This window comes from Pipistrellus hanaki, assembly GCF_964339955.1.
Source record: "Pipistrellus hanaki genome assembly, chromosome: 18".
Lineage (NCBI taxonomy): Eukaryota > Metazoa > Chordata > Mammalia > Chiroptera > Vespertilionidae > Pipistrellus > Pipistrellus hanaki.
Genome location: NC_140520.1, coordinates 17251225 through 17275347, shown reverse-complemented (window position 1 = coordinate 17275347; position 24123 = coordinate 17251225). Strand labels below are relative to the sequence as shown.

At 38.8% G+C, this 24123-nt stretch overlaps 1 protein-coding gene across 8 annotated transcripts in view; it reads right to left on the bottom strand.

Moving 5' to 3' along the window:
• Nucleotides 1-24123, bottom strand: part of RABGAP1L (RAB GTPase activating protein 1 like) — a 367897-nt gene that overhangs the window by 48383 nt on the left and 295391 nt on the right. Inside the window, exons 1-2 of one of the 8 annotated variants that reach the window (XM_084865204.1) lie at nucleotides 18725-19097; nucleotides 16863-17465 (exon numbers count right to left, since the gene is read on the bottom strand). The exons of 6 other annotated variants lie outside the window; for them this stretch is intronic. In XM_084865204.1, the coding sequence (XP_084721330.1) occupies nucleotides 16863-16973 (111 nt within the window). In that variant the 5' untranslated portion in view covers nucleotides 16974-17465; nucleotides 18725-19097. Of the gene's footprint in view, nucleotides 1-16862; nucleotides 17466-18724; nucleotides 19098-24123 lie in introns of those variants that run through there. One more of the 8 variants, XM_084865201.1, reaches the window with a different exon arrangement.

Sequence of the window (24123 nt, the reverse complement as noted above, 5' to 3'; positions counted from 1 at the left end):
AGGCAGAGGAGTGCTCTCCCTTTTCCACGTCCATCTCCCCCCTCCCCCCCCCCCCGCGCCCCCCTCCTCCCGCCCTGCCAACTCCAGCTGGACTGTGGACACAGGAAATGTGCTGGTGAGTTATCTGACCATGAAGATGAGGGAAACATCCCTGGAGGTGGCACACCAACAAGATAGCCAACACGGGTTATGGTGACTGAGTCTGAAGGTGGGATGGGGACCAAATGGAAACAAAGACAAGGGAACTTCTGGGTGACATAAATGTTCAAAAACTGGATGACTAGTGGTGATGGACACAGAACTCTATAATTATAGTTCCTGAATTTCAACTGGGCTCATGGGTACCCATCTAAACAGGATCTTTCCCAGCCTTCCCTGGGTTTGATGAGGCCATATAACTGAGCAAAGATAATGTGTGCCATTTTGTACCAGTGCTCTTAAAAGAGTAGGTTTGGCCCCCCTTCCTTTCTTCTACTGGCAGTGATTTGGCAAAAGCCCTAACAACTCCTTGGACCCATACATCAAAGCCGCTGTGAGGATAGCAGAGCTGTCTCACTAGCCTTGCACTCTTAACTCTAAACTCTGTGTGAGAAAACCACTGAATTTTAAGATAATGCAATTACATTACAGAAAATAAAGACTAGAGTTCACCATTCAACATTTGTCAACTGTAAAGTATCTCAGGCAGCAGCTATCTTTATGAACTGTTTGCAGACCAGCAAGAAGAATGTTCTTATATAATTACAGAAAAATTTATGCAACAACTTCTGTTAGTTTTCAATATTTAAGTTCTGTTGTAGATAAATATACTGGGGAAAACTATTGTGGACATTGAAATGTATGTATTGAAAATTGGTTCAAGGAATGTTATTGGAGCCTTGTAACTTTTAGATATCATGATTTATTTTCTGAAACAATGAATTGGCAGGTTTCTTTTTCATTTTATACAACTACTGATATTAAAATACTTCTAAGTTTAAAGTCTGTCCTTTTCTTTTTCTCATATCACTCCAATTAAAGTTTAAAATAGGTAAATCATGCAAAAACTTTTTGTGGACAGTTCATTCAAATGAAGAAGCTAGGTATTTACTTACCTGTCACCTGACTTAAAATAGAACTGTGGCAAATAATCAACTAGAGAGAGCTGAAAGTCAGAAGGTGGGGCACTTTTCTCCACATTGAAGTTAAGGGGTAAGCCTTATAAAATTTCCACAAAATAAGAGTTTGGTAAACATCTCTCTCTTATCATGAAGATTTTATCTCAAAAAGAAGGTATGCTGTTCTTCAGGAAAGACAAGAGAAACTGCCTGTCCTAAATGTCAGTCCACAGGACTGACCTTTCTGTCTCTAGGTAGGGCTGCTATCTACCATGGTAACGGTGTGTACAAGTCAAATCTTCTGGCGGAACTATCAAAACCCTTATAGTTACATGTTTTTATCACATGGCTTTTGCATATCAGCATGTACAGAGTGGACTCAGAATGATATAATCTGGGTCACAGATGAGAGACATACACTTTCACACAGTGCCAGGAATAACTAAACTCTGAATAACTCAGCTGCTTGATGGGTATACCAGATGACAATAGAAATGATAGCATTTAAACTGATGCCATTAAAATGGCATGCATGTCAATTATTTTTAGTATTTTCTAGTTAAAACCCTCAGGTTATAAACATCTGGAATAAATTTTTAAAAAATATATTTTATTGATTTTTTTTTACAGAGAGGAAGGGAGAGAGATAGAGAGCTAGAAACGTCAATGAGAGAGAAACATCGACCAGCTGCCTCTTGCACACCCCCCACTGGGGATGTGCCTGCAACCAAGGTACATGCCCTTGACCGGAATGGAACCCGGGACCCTTCAGTCCGCAGACCGATGCTCTATCACTGAGCCAAACTGATTTTGGCTGGAATAAATTTTTTAATCAAAATACCAGCTTTATAGTCAGTGAAGCTGAAACAGAGAGCAAGTCTGACTTGTTCTCCATTAGGTGGAATAAATTTTATTGTTAAATGAATCCTTTTCTGAAAATCTAGAAGAGACCAGAATTCACAGCTCATTTCAACTCGTTTTATCTCATCTCTTGGATCAATATACATTTTCCACATGAAATAAACTTATCTGATTAGACTCCGCTGGCATTATGCCAAACAAATTCAGTTTGTGCCCTATTCAAGGGCGCTGGTTTATACCTTACTTTTAAGTCATGAGACATTTCTAGTTGTGGGCGTGTTCTTTTCTGAGAATAACTAAACTTATTGAGATCTAAGAGCACGTATTTGGCTTTTAAAAATATCTCTTGTAATAGTACGCCTTTGCCACTTAATAAATTCACAGTCCCAACTTATGCAAGGATGAAACAAATATGCAATCCTCTGGAAATACGTTTGCTTTAGTTACTTTTCTAGAACAATGGATGTAAGCTGCTCCATCCATATTCTCTTGCCTAAGAGATCCCTTTTGTGAGAGAAGTTTAAGAGGCTATTGACAGTAAAACCTATAGAACAGACCACAATCATCTGTCTCACGTAGATGTGGAGCACAGGGCTAGTATCTTATTAACACCTATTGGCCATGGACAATGCTATTGACCCATCTTGCATGTTTCTTATATAAACAATGACTTCACAAAAGCATAAATGATTTCCCAACTCAATTTATACTTTAAGTTTCAAAGGAAAAAAGCACATCTTATCTGTTTACTTATTTGACCTATAAAGCAAAAGCAGGGTGCCAAGGGTAGGAGCTACTGGAATAGCAACATCAGAAACACATCAAAAAGAGGAAGTTCATTAACAGAGCAGGGCTTTTGGTACTACTCTGAGCTAGTCCACACATCACAGAAGCTCCAGGGAGAAAACAGATATCTAAAATAAAACAAGTCCTAGTTCTAGGAGTAGTTTAAAAATCACTGTCTCCAGACTCATCTACAGCTCTCTCCTATACCATCAAGGCAAGCACAGCCTGGAAGCTGTAAGGATCTTTCACTGCTCAGCCCTGTGTGGCTATGTTCAGCAGCTTAGGAGAATCAAACCAGTAGCAAGGGAGCTTTGATTTTATAACAATAAATGATGATTCAATTACATAATAGAAGTATTTGAATAGGCTAATTTCAACATCTTAAAATCTACACAATGTAATTAACAAGCAAATAGTATACTCACAAAATTTACTGCCAGTCTTATAAGCACATTCTGAAATTCTATCAGCATTAGCTAAAAATCTCAAAATATCCTTTCTATGGACCCTTTTACACAGAAAGATAGAGCTTAACAAAAGCAACATAACTACTCAAATCATGCAAATTTGCACTCAACTCAGCTATTATATTATTCTGCTTGTATCCAACTGAATAGTTTGAACTCATCAAATAACTAAAGTTTGCTCTCTTAGGTATTTTATGAATATTATGGTGTTTTATATCAAGTAAAAATATCTTTGACTCAGCAACAAAATGGGACTTCATCAAAATTAAAAACTATTTTTTTTCATTATCAAGAAAGTCAAGAGACAATCTACAAATGGGAGAAAATATTTGCAAATCATATTTCTGATAAGGGTTTGAAATTCAGAAAATATAAAGAACTCTTACAACTCAAGAACAAGACAAATAACCCAATTTTAAAAAATGGGAAGAGGACTTGAATTGACATTTCTCCAAGACAGATATATAAATGGTTAATAAGTACACAAGAAGATGCTCAATATCTTTAGGCATTAAGGGAATGCAAATTAAAAACACAATGAGATACCACTTCACACCCACTAGGATGGCTAGAGTTTAAAAAATAAGCAACATCATTCAACAATGGGGTAAAATATACAGTAATGTTTCTTAATTTGATATGGCCCTTGAAATCCAAATTTTCCCCCAATTCAAGTAAATCTTCAGTCAACATCACAGTTCGTTGACACTTCACTTCCTGCCATATCCTATCATAGAGCTTTCAAATATACTTGACCCAAACTGCTTAGATTTTTACCATTACAAATCTTTTATGATGACAAACTTTAAATTACTCCTTATCAGCAACACTGGTTTCACAATTGCTTCCAAAGCTGACTCTATGATAACTCTCCCAGAAATGACAGTTATATCCAGATACCACCATTCCCAAGTCTGCAGACTCTTCTCTCAACATCATTTTGGAAATCATTCTAGTCCAAAGGTCTCCTTGTGGAAATATTTCTATCCATTTCTTTTCCAACTATACCCAGTACTACATGGCTTTGTATGCTGATATTTCCAATTCATTTGCTCAGAGTTCCCTCCCCTTGCCCTACATGAACATCTTCATCTCCCATCTGCACTGTCATATTATACATCTCCAAATCTGTCTTTGGATACTCAGAAATGAAGAACTTGTGGAAGCCCTGTGCTCACAGAAAAATGCATATCTGATAATAAAATGAGTTTCTCAATATATGTCCAGATTCTATTGACAATCTTAGTGTAAAGGCTCCTGCATTTCACTAGATGCACATTTCACAAATCCAGAGTTGTAGAGGGACAATCTCAACTATAGAACAATGTGTAATTCTGTATCCCTGGGTCCTGAACAGCAAGTATAGGCTAATGCATTAATACTAATCCTGATCATACATGTGTGTAGGTGTGTCTGGGAATTCTGGGAAGAGTTCTCTATACTCTCCAGGAGGAAAGAATTGCCCTATGGACTCAAATGGAGAATTTAATTTAGTAGAGAGTGCATACAATGGGGGGGGAGGGGCGCGCAGGGGGAATAAAACAGCTGCTGGAGTCAGAGGCTGGAACTTGGAATTTAAGTTCCAGCTTTGTCACTAAACTCTGAAGTCTTAGTTCCCTAACTTCTCAGACCCTTAGTTTCTCATGTGCTAGACAACCATGAACCTTCTGCCTTAGGGATACTGAAAACTAAATAGGCAATATTAGTCTATCGCTTTGGGACAAAGTAGGTGCTAATTAAATAAATGTTAGTTCCCTATTCCCACTGTATTATGGGAGTTGCTTCCACCTCCCTTTCTCCCTATCTTGGAGGCAGGTTTGGGTCTTATTTCATTTTCTAGCCTTAGCACCTAGCACAGCACCTGACATAAGCTAGATGCTGGATATTTGTAAAATGGAATGGAAGTTAAGTTGAATATGTATTTTATGTTTTACAAAAGTTTTGTTTACCACAGGGCTTTACTCCTTGTTTCATGGTCCTAAAAATTTCTTTTATTAACTCCACTGGCACATAGAATCTAGTGACCATTCACCTAGTTCTTACACACATACCCTATATTCTATAATTTATAAATTTTTGTATCCTCATTAATAGCTGATCATTTTGCTTGGTGGAAGCAGATCAATACTTTCAAACGTTCCAACTACTCTTTCTTTTGGTCCATTCATCCAGAATCTCCTCCCCCACCCCCACCCAATTCTTTCTGTCCAGCTCTATTTGTAATACAGTAGACTGTTTAATCAATGCATTATTTTGGTAAAGATTGCCTCGGTAATATCCCTAAGTGATTATGCACTGCTTAAACATATGGAGGAATTTACTGGAGCATCTAAAGTGTACAAAGGAATTCACTAACTTTCTGGTGAGAAGTTTTCATTGTTAGCTTCTTTCCCCGGACCCTGAGTTTAAATCTATATCTTTAGCAGCCTCTACTCACTAACCATGGGTCTGGCTTCTAGTCCAACCTCCACACAGTCATCCTTAGGAATCTGAAGACTATTACTAACCCTCATGTTCCTCTCCCAACAAGCACTAGTTCCCTTGAGACAGGGTTTCAGGTCAGTTTTAACAGCTAAATCCCAAGTGTTTTATACCATGGTTCCCAGAATTGTGACTTCTTCTCATTCACTTTGACATTTAAAAACCTGTCCATAATACATCTATATTTCCCTAAGGATGACAAAGTAACTTAAAGGAACGTTGCATCATGAGTCATATAAGTACTTTCTCTAAAATACTAAAACTATGATGCTTCATGATAAAATCTGTATTCAAATCTGAAATGAAAAAGAAAACAGAAGAGAATCAGAGCAAAACAGATGAAAAATGCTGTTATTTCTTTCTAGAATGCAGCTTTCAGGATTCTTCATCCCATTAGAGATCTTCAATCTTAACCCTCGTCTTCCTCGGAAAATGAGAAAATTTAGAACTAGAAAGGTCAAATGAATTGCCAACTTTAAATCACTAGCCTAATGTTTTGACAGCTCCATAAAATTAATGTCTCCTCTGCTTAAAACCTTTGAAAAAGAAACAGCTTTCCATCACCCTTTGCATAAAATCCATTTTCTTAGAGCGACTACGAAGGCTCTTCAGGACCTGGCTCCCGCCATCTTCTGCAGCCTAATTTCAAGCCCTTCCCTGCTCCTGCACCCTAAACTCCATGCTCCATTCATTTCACCTCTTTATGTTCCTTTGCTCACCTCTGAGACCTAACGTATACTTACTGCTCTTCCCTTTGCCCTCACTCTCTAAATCCTACCCAGCGTTCAGGTCTCCCATGATCCCTAACTTAGATCATTCCGCTCTATATGTTCCCATAAACCCAGGAGCCCTAATCTAGACATTAGGTCTCCCCATATATCTCTAAGGACGCAGGTCTCCCTCTTTTCACAAAAATCCATACCATTTTTTCTGGTGATTATTTGATTAATACCGACAATGCCTGCTAGATTGTATACTCTCTGAAAGTAGGAATCATATTCACCTTTCTCTTTTTGGTGGTCTTATTGAGAACCCATTACTGAGCACAAAGTGAATGCTTAATAAAATGTGAATTTCACGAAGGCTTAAATTAGCTAATAATTCCTAAAATATCTACTAAAAGGCTGTTATCATGCTATATCACACCAAATCCTTTGAATTTGAGCCTAGTATATTACCCTGAGCCCTGTTATGTTTCATGAACAAACTGTTCCAACCTGATCTTTCTGGACTTAATTCTGTCAACCAAAATGCTAGGTCCTCTATAAATTTGATGAGCATATACAAAAAATACTGCCTTTCCACCACTTAATGTCTTTCCTTTAAGGAGCTGTCCAAGGATAACTTCTAACATAAGCCACCTCTGTATTCGTGTCTGATCTAAGCTGCCGCTTTCTGGATTATTAAGATTTTTCTCCATTACACCAATAAGGACTCTAGCTTTTCTCACAGACATACTTGAATAAGTGAGTTGAAAAACAAGATTCCAATCAGATGGTGGCAGACCTATGTTCAAACAATAATGCTCTCGTTGGCCTTCTCCACAGTAGGAGAAATTCAAAGCAGACAGATGTTTACTTAGTCACGGTAAGTATGCTTGCCACAGAACAGGCGCCCTGTCCATGTATAGGACTCAAAAGCAAATCTGGAACTTTGGAAATTTAGAGGAGCATATACACCTTACGTAATATCCAAATAACTGAAACAAAGTAAGAATCTGACAACAACAGTACCAATCATCGTTAGAACAATCGCTCTCCTTCAAGACCCATGCTTCAAAAATTAAGGAAATCCTAATTATAGACTTAATAACTGATCACCTTCCTCAGAAACTGCCAAAGTGTAAAAAAAATGTTCAGGATTCTGATAAACAAAGAGATATATAATCAAAGGAATCCTGGCTTCAGCAACTAATGAGTAAGTACAAAGTCCAAACCAATACATTTGAAAATGGTGAAGAGCACTGCCCTAGAGCCAAGGATCTGTGTTCAAATTCTGACTCTATTACTTTCCAGTAGTGTGACCTTGAACTAGTTTCTTTTTCTTTTTTTTAATATATTTTATTGATATTTTTTACAGAGAGGAAGAGGGAGGGATAGAGAGTTAGAAACATCAATGAGAGAGAATCATCGATCAGCTGCCTCTTGCACACCCCCTACTGGGGATGTGCCCGCAACCAAGGTACATGCCCTTGACCGGAATCGAACCCAGGACCCTTCAGTCCACAAGCCGATGCTCTATCCACTGAGCCAAACCGGTTTCGGCTTGAACTAGTTTTTTAATCCATGCTTCAACCTGACCATCTCTAAAATAAGCCTAAACATATGCATCTACCTCACAGAGTTGTGGTTAAATGAGTTTAAAAAAGAATGTGTTAAATTGAATTTTTAAAATAATGTATTCTTTTTAATCTGTATCTATTTTAATACTATTAAGATGAAACCCAGGTTATAAGACTGTAGGATTTGTGGACCTTGCTCTTTATGTTCCTTACTAGAGGCCGGGTGCATGATATTCATACACTGTAGGGTAGGGGTGTCCCTCAGCCTGGCCTACTCACTCTCACAGTTTGGGACCCCTTGGGGGATGTCTGCCTAAGCCAGCAGTCAGACATCGCTCCCGCAGTCTGAGGCTTCTGCAGTCCGGACCCTCCCTTTGCTCCTTACCACCCACCTGCAGCAGAGGCAGAAGAGGCTCCCGCCACCGCTGCTGCACTCACCAGCCATGAGCCTGGCTTCTGGCTGAGTGGAACTCCCCCTCCCCTCTCACACACACACACACACACACACACACACACACACACACACACCACCCCGGCCCCGTAGGAATGCAATGACCACCAGGGGCAGCTCCGGTATTGAGTGTCTTTCCCCTGGTGGTCAGTGTGCATCATTGCGACTGGTCATTCTGGTTTTTATTGTATAGGATTATGTCACTTCTCTTTCATCTCAATTTGTGATTATTTTCATTTCCTCTTCTTGCTCCAAATCTAATATGAAGTCAGTGCTGAATCAAAAAAGGAAATTAGCCCAGCTGGCATTGCTCAGTGGTTGAGCATCAACCTATGAACCAAGAGGTCATGGTGAGGGCACATGCCCCAGTTTCAGGCTTGATTCCCAGTAGTGAGCATGGAGGAGGTAAGCTGATCAATGATTCTCTCTCATCCTTAATATTTCTATCTCTCTTTCCCTCTCCCTTCCTCTCTGAAATAAATAAAAATAAATTTTTTTAAAAAAAGGAAATTAAATCTTTCCCTTTGTAGGGTACCAAACACACCAAAGCATCAACATTTTGCTATTATATGGGAACGTTCTAAAAGCTGAAGAAGACTGATAATCTGCACAAGGAGATGGGCCATAGGGACACCTGGTCCAGGGTGTGTCAGGACTATGCCAGCAAGCTGTCATCAGTCATTATCCTGCCACAGCTGGGCCCAGGCTTCTGAGACCAGAAGCAGGCTGAGTCCTACAGTGTTGGTCTTAGTAGGTCACAGGACAGTGAAATTTTTCAGCATGAATTCATAATGATTTTATATAATGTTCAAACAGTTTCATCTTAACTGTTTCTATAAAATCTTTCATAAAATAGATACTTTGAATTAACTTACAAATCAACCTCACCCCCAGAATCAAGTACAGAAAGATTATTTTTTAATATCTGAAACAGGATTAAATGTAAAGAAGTTCTAATTATTGTCTTAGAAGCTGGTTTAATAATTTCATATTAGCAAAACAACCTAGATATTTCTGAATAGTGAATTCCTTATAAAGTCTTACTCAAAGTTAATCTTTTATTTTAAGATTTTGTAAAGGAAGAATCAGTGTGGAATAATATTAACAAATATACATATGCCTCTTACTATGTATTAGGTATTCTTAAGTGATTTATATGTATTAATGATTAAGTCTCACAATCCTATAAGGTGCATCTACCTAATATAATTCCAATTTTATAGACAAGAGAAATGAAGCTCAGAGAGAAAGTCAGTGAGCTAGAGCTAGAGGATGGCAAGGTGGGATCTCACCCAGTCTGGCTTCAGAATCTGTGCTCATCATTGCTCCACTCAACACCGTGTCTCCTCACCTCACATGCAGTCAGACTCTCTCCAAGGAATCTGAGTTGTGATTTAGAGGCAGCAAACTACCACTCTGCAGAGGACAGAGCTGAAACTCTGAATGCTGTACGTCATTCATATTCTGCCCTGGGAATGAAGAAGCAGCGAACTCGGGGAATGGAAGATAAATTAGAGATGCAAAGAGACAGAAGTTAATCAGATGGCAAGACACCTGTTGGATGCCAGCCAGTAACAGCCAGCTCTGCTGCCTAGCTGAACTCCGGTCTTTGCATTTAAAGGGACACACCTTCATGTCCATATCATAAACTGCCTTTCTAGTTTAAGATAGCTCAAGATTTTAGTACTTAAACCATAAGAGCCTTAACTCATATCAAAACTGATAACCCAATTGAGGGGAGAGTTGGATCCTTGTATTGAACTGAAACTGATTAAATACTGCCAAATATGCACATGCTAAATAACAGAGAATAATGTTCAGATAACATTTTTTAAAATATGAATGAATCTTAATTGATTTAATAATGTTTTCTTCTAATCAATATTTGAAATGTAGACCCAGTGAAGAAGTAACTGTATTAGTTTCATTGTCCTCATCTCTGGCACATGGAATTGCTCTGATTTATTTTTTAATTTGACATGCTAGGTGAAATCCCTGTACCAGCCCAATGAGGAGGAAGAAATTTCACAATGCTCCCATTTACAGAATGGAGAAACAGTAGTTCCCTTCCTCTGCTGGCACAGTGCTGCTATTTTGGTATCTGTCAGTTACCAATGCTGTCTAGATATGGTAGTCTGGGTAAACAGCTTTTGTTAAGGGACAATGTTCTAACCACTGAACACCAAGTGTCTTACAGGGACACTGAGGAAACATTTCTTGATGTGGAACATGGTAAAGCCAGAATGGGCCATCTTTTCTTGATTCCATTCTTGACATCCTACTTTCCAGTTCAAGTTGGCACAACAATCTTTCCAATTTTATAGGGTGGGAAGCTTACAGTAAGTTTCAACTTCTCTCCATCATTTTCTTTTCTCATGTAGATCAGTGGTTGCTTATTCTTAATACTATTGTATGTATCCACCAACAGAACCAGCATGTGTGAACTAATCTCTCTCTTTTTTTATATATATTTTATTGATTTTTTACAGAGAGAAAGGGAGAGAGATAGAGAGCTAGAAACGTCGATGAGAGAGAAACATCGACCAGCTGCCTCTTGTACATCCCCTACCGGGGATGTGCCTGCAACCAACGTACATGCCCTTGACCGGAATCGACCTGGGACCTTTCAGTCCACAGACCGACGCTCTACCACTGAGCCAAACCCATTTCGGCTGAACTAATTTCTTAACTCACACTGTCACTGCCTACGTCTAGATACTTGTCAGTTCTTTTCTCCTGTATTGTGGTAATGCCCTTTAAATTTTTTTTCATGGACAATGCAGCCGCTGTCTATCCATCACTGCCAGATTTTGCTGCAGTAATGGATACATCTACTCAGCTGATAGTTTGGCCCATATAAATCCCTCCTACTGATTTACATTGCCTTTCCATCACTTGAGGCTCAACCTAAGACCCATTGTACCATCTTCAGGGTAGAAGGCTTCCAGTTTCCTGTAGGACTGATATCCTGATAGTGATTGCCTAATTAAAGAAATATGCCAGGGTAACCCACCTAGTCCGTGTTCTCCTTTTGTCCAACCCTCCTCTTCCATCCATATGGGTGCCTAATCTATTCAACCCACTCAATCCTTTAGGCCTTGCCCAAACAGTTTGAATAGCCCTTCCCTTGTCAGAAGGGAAGACAATTAGTAAACTCTTTCTCTGTGCTATTGTATTTACTGGTATATGTGACTCAGACTCACTGAATCCTTACAGTAACCAAGCAAGGGTCCCTCACTTTTCAGATGAGGAAAGTGAACCTTAGAGGAATTAAGTTAATTTGCCAGATGTAAAATGTGAGCTGAGGACTGTGTAATGTTAAAAAAAAAACAAACAAATAGTAACCTCTCAGCCTTTGCACAAGCTGTTCCCCCTGCTCAGAAAGGACCTACCGTACTCCCGTCTACAGGCGTCAAGCACCTGGGCAGCCTTCAAAGCCTCACTTACACGCTAAGGTTCTAGTGCAGGTGCAAGAAAAAGGGTCCTTGCACTTTCTGACTTTCTGTCTGTCTGTCTGTCTGTCTGTCTGTAGCAGCCAAGACTCAGTGGGGGAATACAGTGAAAACAAAAACAAAACAAAACAAAAAAAACAAAAAACAAAAAAAAAAACCTCACTTACATGCTCCCATCACCACCTTTTGAAGACTTCTTCCACAGTGTTCAATCAGCAATAATTACTCTCCATTTCATTCTATCCTATGATAGCAAACATCACTCCCATAAATATTTTCTTTGCTTCTCTCTCTTACTTGACAGCACATTGTAATAACCCCAAAATGTTTGTACTGTAATATTACATACTGGCCTCTGCTAATATACATGAGAAAGCAATGTTCCCTTCCTAACCGCCTTAGTGATGAAAAAGTTAATTCAGAATATAAAGTACAGTAACATTTAATCAGAAATATTAGAGCTTGACCAAGTATGCATTGGTTATTAGGCTTGTTCACTGTTCAAACATTAAATCATACATTTTGAATTTAAATACATATTCAAATTTTCCTTTGGAATGCATCATAACTATCTTCTTCCTTTATTTATACTGGTCAGGTATGAAAGTAACTGGAAATGGTGGAGGTGATAGAGAAGAATACTGGCCATTCCACACAGAGACAGTCAGAAGGAAAACTTCAGGGACTCTCTCTTCAGCTGCTATTACTCCTGTGTGAGAGGCTCTGGCTGCATTTAAAGGTCCTTGTGGTGCAGGGAGGATGAGGGGTGGAGGAAGTGAGAATGGGGGGGAGGGGGGAAAGGGAAAATAAGGGAGGAAGGGAAAGGAGGAAGGATGGAGGGAGGAGGCCACAATTTTTTCTCAAAATGCAAGCCAAATAATTTCAGCTAGCCAACGACCAAAGAAAAACAATCAGTTGGATTAAGGGGAGGCAGGAATACTATCCAATGAGGCACCTTTCTAACATGTTCCCAGAGTCATTCTGACTATACTGGATTTTCCTCTTGCATACCAACTTATTCATGCTGGAATTCTAAAGCTCTTAAATTCTGCTAGTGGCGAGTCTAGTTTAGTTTATCTTAGTAAATACAATACTGGTCTGGGCAATTTCTCATGTTGTGTGAGTGTGCATGATCTGGAAGACGAGATAAGTTCTGCTTGGCTTCCTTAACCTTTTTCTTATCTGTGACTTGTCTACAGGGTCCTGCATAAAGGAAACTGTGAATTTCTTGCACTGTCATTCGTTTTTAAAGAATCAATAGGATATAGCCACATTTTTAAAAAAGTGTGGATCAAGATATTTCCCAAATCAATTTAGTGGCTCATAACTAGCCTTTAAACAATTAAATACAACAGAAGGAACCTGAATACATCACATGCAGCAACTAAAAGTACTGTCAATTTTTCTTCCAGTCTTGTGTGTATAATGACTTGAAATGTAGTTTCCATCAAAAATGTCAAAAGCCACATGGCTATTTAAGAACAAGAAAAGATGCAGCCCTAACCGGTTTGGCTCAGTGGGATAAAGCGTCGGCCTGTGGATTCAAGGGTCCCAGGTTCAATTCTGGTAAAGGGCATGTACCTTGGTTGCGGGCACATCCCCAGTAGGGGGTGTGCAGGAGGTAAATGATTGATGTTTTTCTCTCATTGATGTTTCTAACTCTCTCTTCCTCTCCCTTCCTCTCTGTAAAAAAAAAAAAAAAAAAAAAAAAAAAAAAAAAAAAAAAAAAAAATCAATAAAATATATATATATTTTTAAAAGATTCAGTTTCCCTACCGAAACCTCTACACTTAATGGGATTTTTACCATTTAAGGGATCAAGATACCTCACATTACAAAATATAGTGAAAATGAAGAAAGACATTTAATTAATCCCGTACTAAATAAACTTCTAAACAGCTCTAAAACTTCTCTGTGATAGTCAAACTAAGCCCAGAGGATTGAATTTTAGCGAGAATGTGATTTCTTTCACAATGCGATAAGAAGTCAGAAAGAGAAGCACTTTATTTTATACTCTAGAAAATGTGAATATTTATCTTTTTCATAAATTTAAAAAGTTCATCTCGGACAAAACAAAACAAATCAACATGAAATCAAAGGCAAATCTTAGCATAATCTTATTAATATCTTTCCAGATGAACCTAAACCCAGTATCACCTCCAAAGGCTGTACACATCAACTCTTTCAAATTTCAAATCTGGTTAAAGAATTAACTGTCTCCAGAAAGTTATGTAATTAAATTCAACATCCCAACATCTAGATTATTTAAAGGTTTGGTATATAGGGGAATTATTTTATGTGTGTAACATGCCTCTGAAGCATTCCATATTAGTGGCCAAATTTCATATCAACTAAGCTCCAGGTCTAGGAGTAGGAGTAGGATTCTCCTTTGGGGAAGCTTAAGCATATATATGTCATAATATTCATATCATCTACAAATGGAAGAGTGTTTCCTGGTAAACACATTAATATTAATTCATTCATCCTATTGAACATAGGAAGCTCCCTGTAACTCAGTCACTTTCTACCTCTTCAGCCTCTTCAGTCCTCTCCACTGTGTCACTGTACTCTCCCTGCTTTCATTTCATCTCCCCTTTGGCCTGGAAAATTCCTACACATTTTTGAAGACTCATCTCAGACCCCATAAGAAGATCTTGACAAGACCATCAGAACAACATAAAATAGAATTCAGAATTCTCTGGATAAGCATTAATGGTGGAATATTGTAAAATCAATGGACAAAATGAAGTTTTAAAGATTATCCACAACCATGGACTCCCCTATCCTGACTTGGCATTTCTGTTGTGGTTGTTGGTAACAATCTCCACATATTGCATCCTATCTAATAAAAAGGGAATATGCTAATTGACCCTCATGCCATCGCAAAGATGCCAATGCCCACACCTGCCTCCAAAGTCCCCCAGCCCCCTCAGCCACCCAGGGCTAGCCTGAGGTACAGGCAAGTCTCAGATGTCAGCTGCCCAGCAGCTCAGGGCCAGCCCAAGGTGCAGGCAAGCCTTGGATGGTGGCTGCCCAGTCGCCCAGGCCACCCGAGGCTCAGATACTAACCAGGGCCAGCTGAAGCTCGCACTGCTGGCAGTAGCAGCAGCAGAGGTGTGATGGGGCATGCCTTCTCCTGATCACCAGGTCGCCTCCCACCCCTGAGGGCTCCCGAAATGTGAGAGGGGGCAGGCTGGGCTGAATTTTTATGCACCAGGTCTCTAATATAATTATAAAAATAGATTATGTATCTTAAATAGGGGGAAAAAATGCAAAGTAGGCTAGATGTTTGAATACAATGAACACTTTCAGAAATATATCATGGTTTTGTAGTTGTTTTGCTATTATTTTTGGCCAGCTGATTCTTTTAAACCACATCTATAAAATAGCTATGAAAGTGAAAAGTATAGAGAATCCCCATGTACTCATCACCCAGTTTCAACAAAGTCACCTAGTTTTATCCACATTTTTAACATAATCATAAAATTATTGCACCTGCCAAAACCGGTTTGGCTCAGTGGATACTGTCAGCCTGCAGACTGAAAGGTCCCAGGTTCGATTCCAGCCAAGGGTACATGCCTTGGCACATCCCCAGTAGGGGGCATGCAGGAGGCAGCTGATCAATGTTTCTCTCTCATCTATGTTTCTAACTCTCTCTCTCCCTTCCTCTCTCTAAAAAAAAAAAAAAATCAATAAAATATATATTTTTTAAAAATTTGTAAAATTATTGCACCATAAAAACACAAATTATTTTCTTAATATCACTAAATAGCTAATTAGTGGTCAAATTTCCCCCAATTATCTTGTAGATGTTTATTATAGTTCAAATCAGCAACTAAACAAGGTCAGTAACTGCATAACCCTTAAGTCTTTTTTTTTTTAAATATATATTTCTTTGATTTCAGAGAGGAAGAGAGAAGGAGAGCGCGATAGAAACATCGATGAGAGAGAATCATTGATCAGCTGCCTCCTGCACAACCCTCACTAGGGATCAAGCCCACAACCCAAGCATGTGCCCTTGGCTGGAATCGGACCTAAGACCCTTCAGTCTGCAGGCTGACACTCTACCCACTGAGCCGAGCTGGCTAGGGTCCTTTTAAAACCAACCTATGTGTGTCCCCTTTAATTTTTCATTGCAATTTATTGTTTCAAGAAATTGCCATATTATATGTTTAATGCTCATATGCCTTAAAATAGAAAGTCAGGATTTTAAACTAGTAAGATAACTATTATGATATGCTATACTCTTTCATTCTGTTGCTTGTAAAGAGTACTACTAAAAAATGAATAAAAAGTTATGACAACAATAGTAAGGAAAGCTCGTTTAAAAAGTATGGATCACTGATATCTTAAACTCAGTAGCTATTATAAGAATGATATCTACAGAAAACAACAAACATTTATTTGCAAGAACTTCATTTTTCTATTCTGCTGTGACAGGCGCACTAATAAGACACTTGGACAACGGTAAAAACAACAGCAAAATATTAAGTTCAATCTAAGGTTATACTAGACGTCATTTTCATTATAGTTCTTAGTAATACTATAAAGATTCTGAAAGTTATTTGATTTTTAAATACTAGTTCAATTTTCAGTATTAATGCTCATGGTAAAAATATTCCACTTCAAAAAGACTGAATTATTTGTATGCAAATGAAGTTAGCTCTAATAATCGTATGCATTCATAGAAGGCAAATACTGTATATGTGGGGCAAAGTGACAGCATTAACCTCACTGAGTATAAAAGCATTACCCTAAGTTCTACTCCTCAGACACTTGAAATGTGCTGCTAAGGTATAACAGTGCTTAGTTAAGTAAATAAATCTTTGAAAACCTGTAGCCTTTGCTGTGGCCTGTAACACAAAGCCAAGAGCAACACTTGAATTTTAATCCCCAGGAAGCTATGCCCCAATTGCTGTAGGAGTATAACTATCATATCAGAAAAGAAAAAGCCAGCCCCGGAGCCGTGTGCGAGGCACCACCTACCATAGACCGGGGCTTGCTGATGGCCACCAGACTAGTGAGGAAGTCTTCATCGTGCAGCTGGCTGAAAACGTGGGCGTCATAGGCTACCATAATGGAGATTTCTTCCATCATCTTGCCCGCTGACCTTTCCACGGCAGCAGCTGCTGCCCAACTCCAGACCACGCTGTCCAAGGAAAAATCCTAAGGCAGCTCAGTGCCAGTGCACACACCCACCTGAGTAGCAGGGGGTGGTGTCAAAAGCCCAGAAGGAATAAAAGGGGGGAAAACAGCAGCTGCTCTCACGGGCTGGTCTAGCAATTCACCCCCAGCAGAAAACCAAGGGAGGTCTCTTATCTACGGAGGAAGTATACGCGGTAAACACCTTCTGCATTCAGAACGCCGACGCAGAAAAATCCACTTTTCGGAAATCTTCTTTAAACTTCAAAAAAAGAGAAATTAAGGTGTTTCCTAACTGAAAATATCCTAAGGGATATTTTAATGGATTTATTAATGTTCTTGGTAATTGGAACTTTTAAAAAGTTTATCTTCTTCAGTGTTATTTAGTATGTCAAGTTTCTTCTTCTTGGAGGAGAAGTGAATTTTCTTCCTGCTTATTTCTTCACACTTATAGGAAATAAATAGATGGTGACCTTTAGAGTTTTAGAATGTCTTGCATTCTTGTTGTACTTAATTATCTTCCTAAGTATGAAAAAAAAAGAGATCCTTTTTCCCCTCTGAGTATTCTATTAAAAAAAAAGTACCAAAACATAAAAATGAAATAGGGAATGCAATAGCAATTAATAATCATATTCCCTTCTATCGTAACAACAATACAAACATTTTAAACAGAATTCTTGATTTGGAGAACTCAGTTTTCTGTTGTTATTCAGAAAGCAGCACAAGGATCTTATTTCTAAACTGACTGCTCTTCTCCCACAAGAAAAAGTTCTCTTCATCTTTTATGTTTGAGCTCAGAACTTTCTCTTAATTATCCACACAGCAGATAGCCAGAACTGTTGGTGCCTTCACCACCTGAAGTGTTTTTTTAAGTACAGCTGGCAACTGTAAATGAACCTCAATGTGCCCAGAAAATCCGAACGCTGCCTGTGACTATCATTACAAGGCTGCCTAAATTACCAGGAAGTATAATAAATGCTAATTTCATGGAAAAAGCATTAAGTAAATAAAGGGGGAGGACAAAGCTCCTTCAAATTTTTCCAATATTTATAATTAAGTTATTATCGTCTTTGCTGTTTATAGATTATGACACTGCAATCCAATGAGAAACATTATTTGCTAGATTTAGAAATCAACTTGGCAATGCTTGTCTACAATCAAATGCAAACACTGGTTGCAATTTTTTGTCTTAATTACTGATAGCAGTGTTATATTGTGTAAGTTTATTTGCTTTTCAGAAAACAAAACTTAGAATGAAATTTATAGTATCTATTTTCCCCGGTTTTCCTGAAGTATCTTCACCTAGATTAGCATGATTACTTCAATAGTACTGTGTTCCTATTTAAATAGGATTAGGAGAGTTTTGCAACTGCTACAGCATTCGAGATTAAATGCACACCAATGAAAGGGGGGGGGGCAACTTATTGCTAGGAAACAGAAGCAAGTCTAGTAGGCTTATTTAAACAGAAAATGCAATACTTTACATAAATCCTCAAGATTAAAACAACTTCCAACTGCGTTTGAAGCTAGTTGGAACCGGTAAAGCATTTTTACTTCCTACGTTTTCCTACAATGCAGCTTTGTCTTTAAAGCATTATTTTCGTTAAAAATCTTTCCAGCACATTTATCTTAACGCTGACTAACCAGGTAAAAATTAAATGATAGTCAGGAGACAAGATGTTCTAAGGCATCCGGGCAGCTCCTACCTTTTGAATTCCTTTTTATCTTGTCAGAAGCACGTTAAAATATTCCGCAAATCTCTTCGTGCATCAGAAGATTTCCCATTATCTTGCAGACCATTTTCCAGATGGGAAAGCAATCAATCCCTCTTGCTCTCCTACTTTTCTTTGCTACCGTGGCTCAGTGCTTCCACACTGGTCTCAGTGCTTCCACACTGGTATCTGAATAAGGTGCACTGACAAAGACACCTGTTGTCCAAGGTAAAGAAACTACTTCCCACAATGCCCTACTCCCTGCTGGCAACCGCCCAGGGGCAAACAAGAATTATAACCTCACCTCGCAGTTGTCAATGTGCCCTGGGGAGCGCATTAGTGTAACAGTAGGTGATCCTGCTTAAGAGGAGCACTCATAATCCAAGAAGAAGAAAAAAAAAAAGGGGGGGGGGGGCCGCCAGGAAAACAATATAAAATAGTCCAGGTATGATGAGGGAATCAGGGCTATCAGAGTGCAAAATATTTTTTAAAACATAATCAAAGGTTGTAAAGACAGTTTTTAAATTACATAAACAGAAACTAACAACTACAAATAATTCAGTCCTTTTAGAATTCCGCAAGGCTTTTAGGTAAATAATTAGACATTTTTCAAAAGGAGATTTTTTAAAAAATTATCCACTAGACTAGATTAAGAGCATTTCATTTCTAAATCCCAGAAGTCCTCCATCACAGCCACACTGCACACATTTTCTAGAGCAAGGGCTCCTTAAGAATGACTTGCATCCTTTATTGTTTCACCATACTTCACTTTCAGGATATGCAAAGGAAATTCAAATGCTTCCTTTCTTATGCAATGAAATGTATATTGTGGTCCCCTTCTGAAAACTGATGATCTATTTTAAAAACTGTCTTTGTACAGCCTGGTTTCCTTTCCTAAAAACATTTCTGCAGTCTCAGAAATACCAGCTACAGTCCCCTCCCAAACTTCAGTGGTCTTCATATAGTCATGTTTACACACAGTCCGAGCTCTCTGGCAAGACACTTTTGTTGCTCTTTCCTTTCCCGGGAGAACTTTGGCCCTCTGTTCTCCCCTGTTTTTTCTGTAGTCATCTACTTCACACCAAGTGACTCCACTAAAAAGGGCTGGGGTGGGTGGGGAGAGCGCGGGCGGGGAGCAGTTATCTGAGATCCAGGGTGCAGTGCCCACAACACCATTTGCTGCTAAAATTTACCTGGAGAGGATTGTATATCAAAGGGGCAGCAGACAAACACTGGCATCAGTGCTAACCAATATATGGTCCCCAGTTCAAGCAAGAGCTAGGCTAGCTGTCTGTCCGAGGCAAGTCATTTAACCTCCCTAGGTTTCAGTTTCCCCGTGGTCATGCAAATGAGAGGGATGGAAGAGATCTGAGGTTTTCACCCTGCTCAGAAAGAGTGAAGAGCAATGGCACCAATTTCCCTCCACTAAATAGGCTTCTTAGGCAATTTAAAGGTGGAAATACCTTTTCAGTCTCTATCAGAATAAAATCAAAGGGTAACTTTAATCCAAGATGTTAAAAGAGACTCCCCAGAGATGTTATGTCTCAACAAATGCAATCTTCTGATAATACTCTTTTCCCTATAAAAGAGGACTCAATTGCAGTTGTTACACTTTTTATTAGTTAATCTTTACAGTCTTTCTATTCAGAGGCCAAACCAGCTATAAAATCATTCTCAAAAGCCTCTGGATCTCATTAAGTTAAAATTTTAACGAAGGAAATCTCTAGTGATTTTTAAGTGCTTTTTTAAGATTTTCACATGGAAAGCGTTTACTCAGGTAGCTGATTGTGTTCCAACCATCACTTTTCTAGGATTATTTTTAACAGAACCATACCTGGGTCATACTGGATGAGTATGAGTCTGATAAACCACCTCTGGCCTTCAGATAAAACCTATTTATCCTCAAGTGTCAGGTTTGGAAACAACCAAAACAAGAAAGACCTGAATAAGATGAGCATATTTTTCTATATTTAGTCTCCCCAAATGCAGCAAAGCAGTTTCAAAGTAGTATTTTGTTATCCACCAGTCAAAGCAGCAAATACATTAAAAAACAACAAAAACAAAAAAATTATCTCACCTCGCAAGAGTGGCTGTAAAGGACCTTTTCCATGCCTCAGGTTCTATTTGTTGAACATTCTGATCAAAACAACCGTAAAATCAGGATGAGAATGAAAAGAAGACAAAGCTGCCAGGACAGAAATATGGTCTAGAGGGCAGAAAAGTCTTCTGAGTCCCCCACAGAGACAGGGGAGCCCTGTAGAGACTGATCATTCTTCCCCAGTGGCCCTTGTCTAATTGAGGCAGGACAGGAAGAAGCCAGGAAAATTCCTTGGCAAGTGGAATGGGGAAACTGAGACAGGTGGCTGATTCAAACTGGCCTCATCCAAGCACTCTGACTCACCTGCCTCCTTTTCTCTTACACTACCATTCCCTTAAGCATTAAGCCTCAGGACAATGAAGTTGTGATCAGCATCGAGTAACTTTAGGGGCCTGTTAACCACAGAGACAGAGTTTTGGTCAAACTAGAGATAGCATCTGGGCCTCAGTGGTGTTTCAGCTCAGGCCCAGAAAAGCAGCAAAACCAGATGAAGCTATGCCATGTCTGGCTTCAGGACCAAATGCAATGATCAATGACTCCCTACCCTTGCACCAATTAATCCTGACCCCGTATGCTCATTTTGACGAGTCAGCATATTAAAGGGCACACCTAGCAACCAGATGAATACTCCATTGAGATCCTCCTCTGAGACAGCCCCTAAGATTCCTGCCTTTAGAAAACAGATTTAAAAACCTTCAGACTAAGGACCCAGTATATGCTTTCTCCCTCTCTCTCTCTCTCTCTCTCTCTCTCTCTCTCTCTCTCTCTCTCTCTCTCTCACACACACACACACACACACACACACACACACAGCGGTTGCCAACCTTTTGAACCTCTTGGACCACCAGTGGTCTGTGGACCACCAATTGGTGACCACTGCTATGGAGCACACCCCAACACCCCACAATTCTTTCTTCAGGTTTGTAGCTTTGCTTTCTTTCTCCTATGCTCTAAGGTAGGGGTGTCGAACTCAATCAGAGAAGGGGCCAAAATCTAAAATCCAGCCTAAATCGCGGGCCGAATGGTTTACTGAACAGTCATAAACTGACAATGTTATAAACTGACAGCAGAGTGCAGTGATGACAGCGCGGTGCGGGCCACATTGCAAGGCCTGGAGGGCTGGATTTGGCCCGCGCGCCTTGTGTTTGACACATGTGCTCTAAGGGAATACAAGAAACTCACAACCAGGGGAGCAATGGACAGCAGCTACACATCCTGGGCTATCCCCCTGAACCTGCTTGCAATGGCTCTTCTTTGCCTCCCTGGATTGTTTCCTGAGTCAACACAGCCCAACCGGCTCACTTCTTCTGCCTATGTGACTTTCTTTCTAAAAGGCCAAGACAGCTCTCTGAGCAGCACACTTGAATCTTTTCTTTGAGTGTACTTTTGTTTTGCATACTAAATAATCTTCTTGTGCTAGAGTTCTTGACTCTGAATTCTTTCTTGGCTGAACTCAAGAACTGAGAGCCAACATCATCACACATTGCCCTCTTTACACATTTTCCTAACTATTTCAACATAAACATTCATGAAGTATAAATGACTCAATATTAAGGGATCATGGACAAAATGTTCATGGTATCAACAGAGAGATAAAGAACAATAAGAAAAACAAAACTCTACAAGTACCCTGTTAATCACAGAAAACCAATTATTTCAAGTAGGTTTCTATTTACACTTAGAAGTCCACATTATAAAACCCAAAGATAAAATAAAATGAGAATAAGAAACCATAGAAGTAAGTATCAATAGAAGAAAGCTTTTTATATTTTGAATTTCAGAATAGTCCAGTAACACACACTGAGTTTGTACAAAGGGGGGGGGAAGGCAACAGTAAAAGATAAGTGAAATCTTAGTTCTCTTTAAAATCATGCAAAGGTAAGTAAAGAAAACCATTATTCTGATGTCAAATTCCAGCCATTCAGCTCATTATCTTTTCTATCTTTCCTAGCAATTGCTAAGCAAATTCAAAACCTCAGAAAAAAACAAATTCTTTAAAAAAAAAAAAAAATTCCCTGAGGTTAAACTGAGAAAAACCAGTGGAACATAAATACTTTACAGTTATACCAGGTATCTTACTTCCTCATTTGCATGTCACTACAAAGAATGAAGGTGAGGTAGATTCCAGACCCTGAAAGAGTAACTGCAACTCTTTCACAGTTCAATTTTTCCCTCATTTGTAACTCTAAATCCATAGTAACTGTTAAAAACAAGACAATTGGGCCCAAAATGGAGGCACTTAAACTAAGCCTCACCCCCATGTCACCAAACAGATACATCATTAAAATTTCATTCCTCCCAAAAATGGAAATTAAACTAACCAATCAGAAATCAATTGATCAGCACTAGTTAGGTTATCTGCCTAAAAGACCTCTAAGGAAAGTGACTTTGGCAATACACAACCTGCTTTTTTGCCTAGTATATCCTCCTTGTCCTGCTCCCTTCTATCTGCCAGGTTGGATGCTGTTCGATTCATGAATCCTTCAATAAAGCCAATGAGATCTTTAAAATTCACTCAGTTGAATTTTATTTTTAAACACAATACATCTGCTTAAACTTTATCTAATTAAACATAAGAGTTTCAAGGGCTGCTAAACATTCTCTGATGGTTTTCAACACTTCTAAAAATACGAGTAACATCTCATTGTGAACACAATACACAGTTGAATTGTAATTATAAATAACTTTACTTAATTTCTAAAGCATTCAATCATTTAAAAAAAAGTTTTAGTAACAACCAAATCAAACCACATGGATGATATTTTAGAATCATTTTTTTTCATAAGATCAGAAGGCAGGTTTAGGGAACAGCAAAACCAATGTGAACTAGTTTTCATTCAAGTGTTCATTTATCTCAAGTTCTCTCTGCAGGGCTGGTAAGCCCAGCTGGAACACTGCCCTTTGCAGTGGGCCCTCAGGTCCCTGCAGCAGGACATCAATGGCCGCTTGCAGTGGTGGACTCAGAGAAAATCCTGCAGTTAAAACTTGATGAGTTTCATGGTATGTGAATTATATCTCAATTAAAAAAAAAAAATAGCATTTACTATGAATGCCTTTTATGTACATAAGGGGTACCTTTGTAATATTTGTAATATAGTAACATAATGACTAATATATACTAAAAATTCTTTTATAATGACAATAACTTTTAGTAAGCATTCACTGTCCTAGACATAGAATCTCATTTAATCATCACAAGTCAATGAGCTAGGTACTATAATTATCCATTTTATGCACGTGGGAAAACTAAAGTGTGGAGGAGCTAAGTGATTTGATTCAATTCTTACAGCTAGAA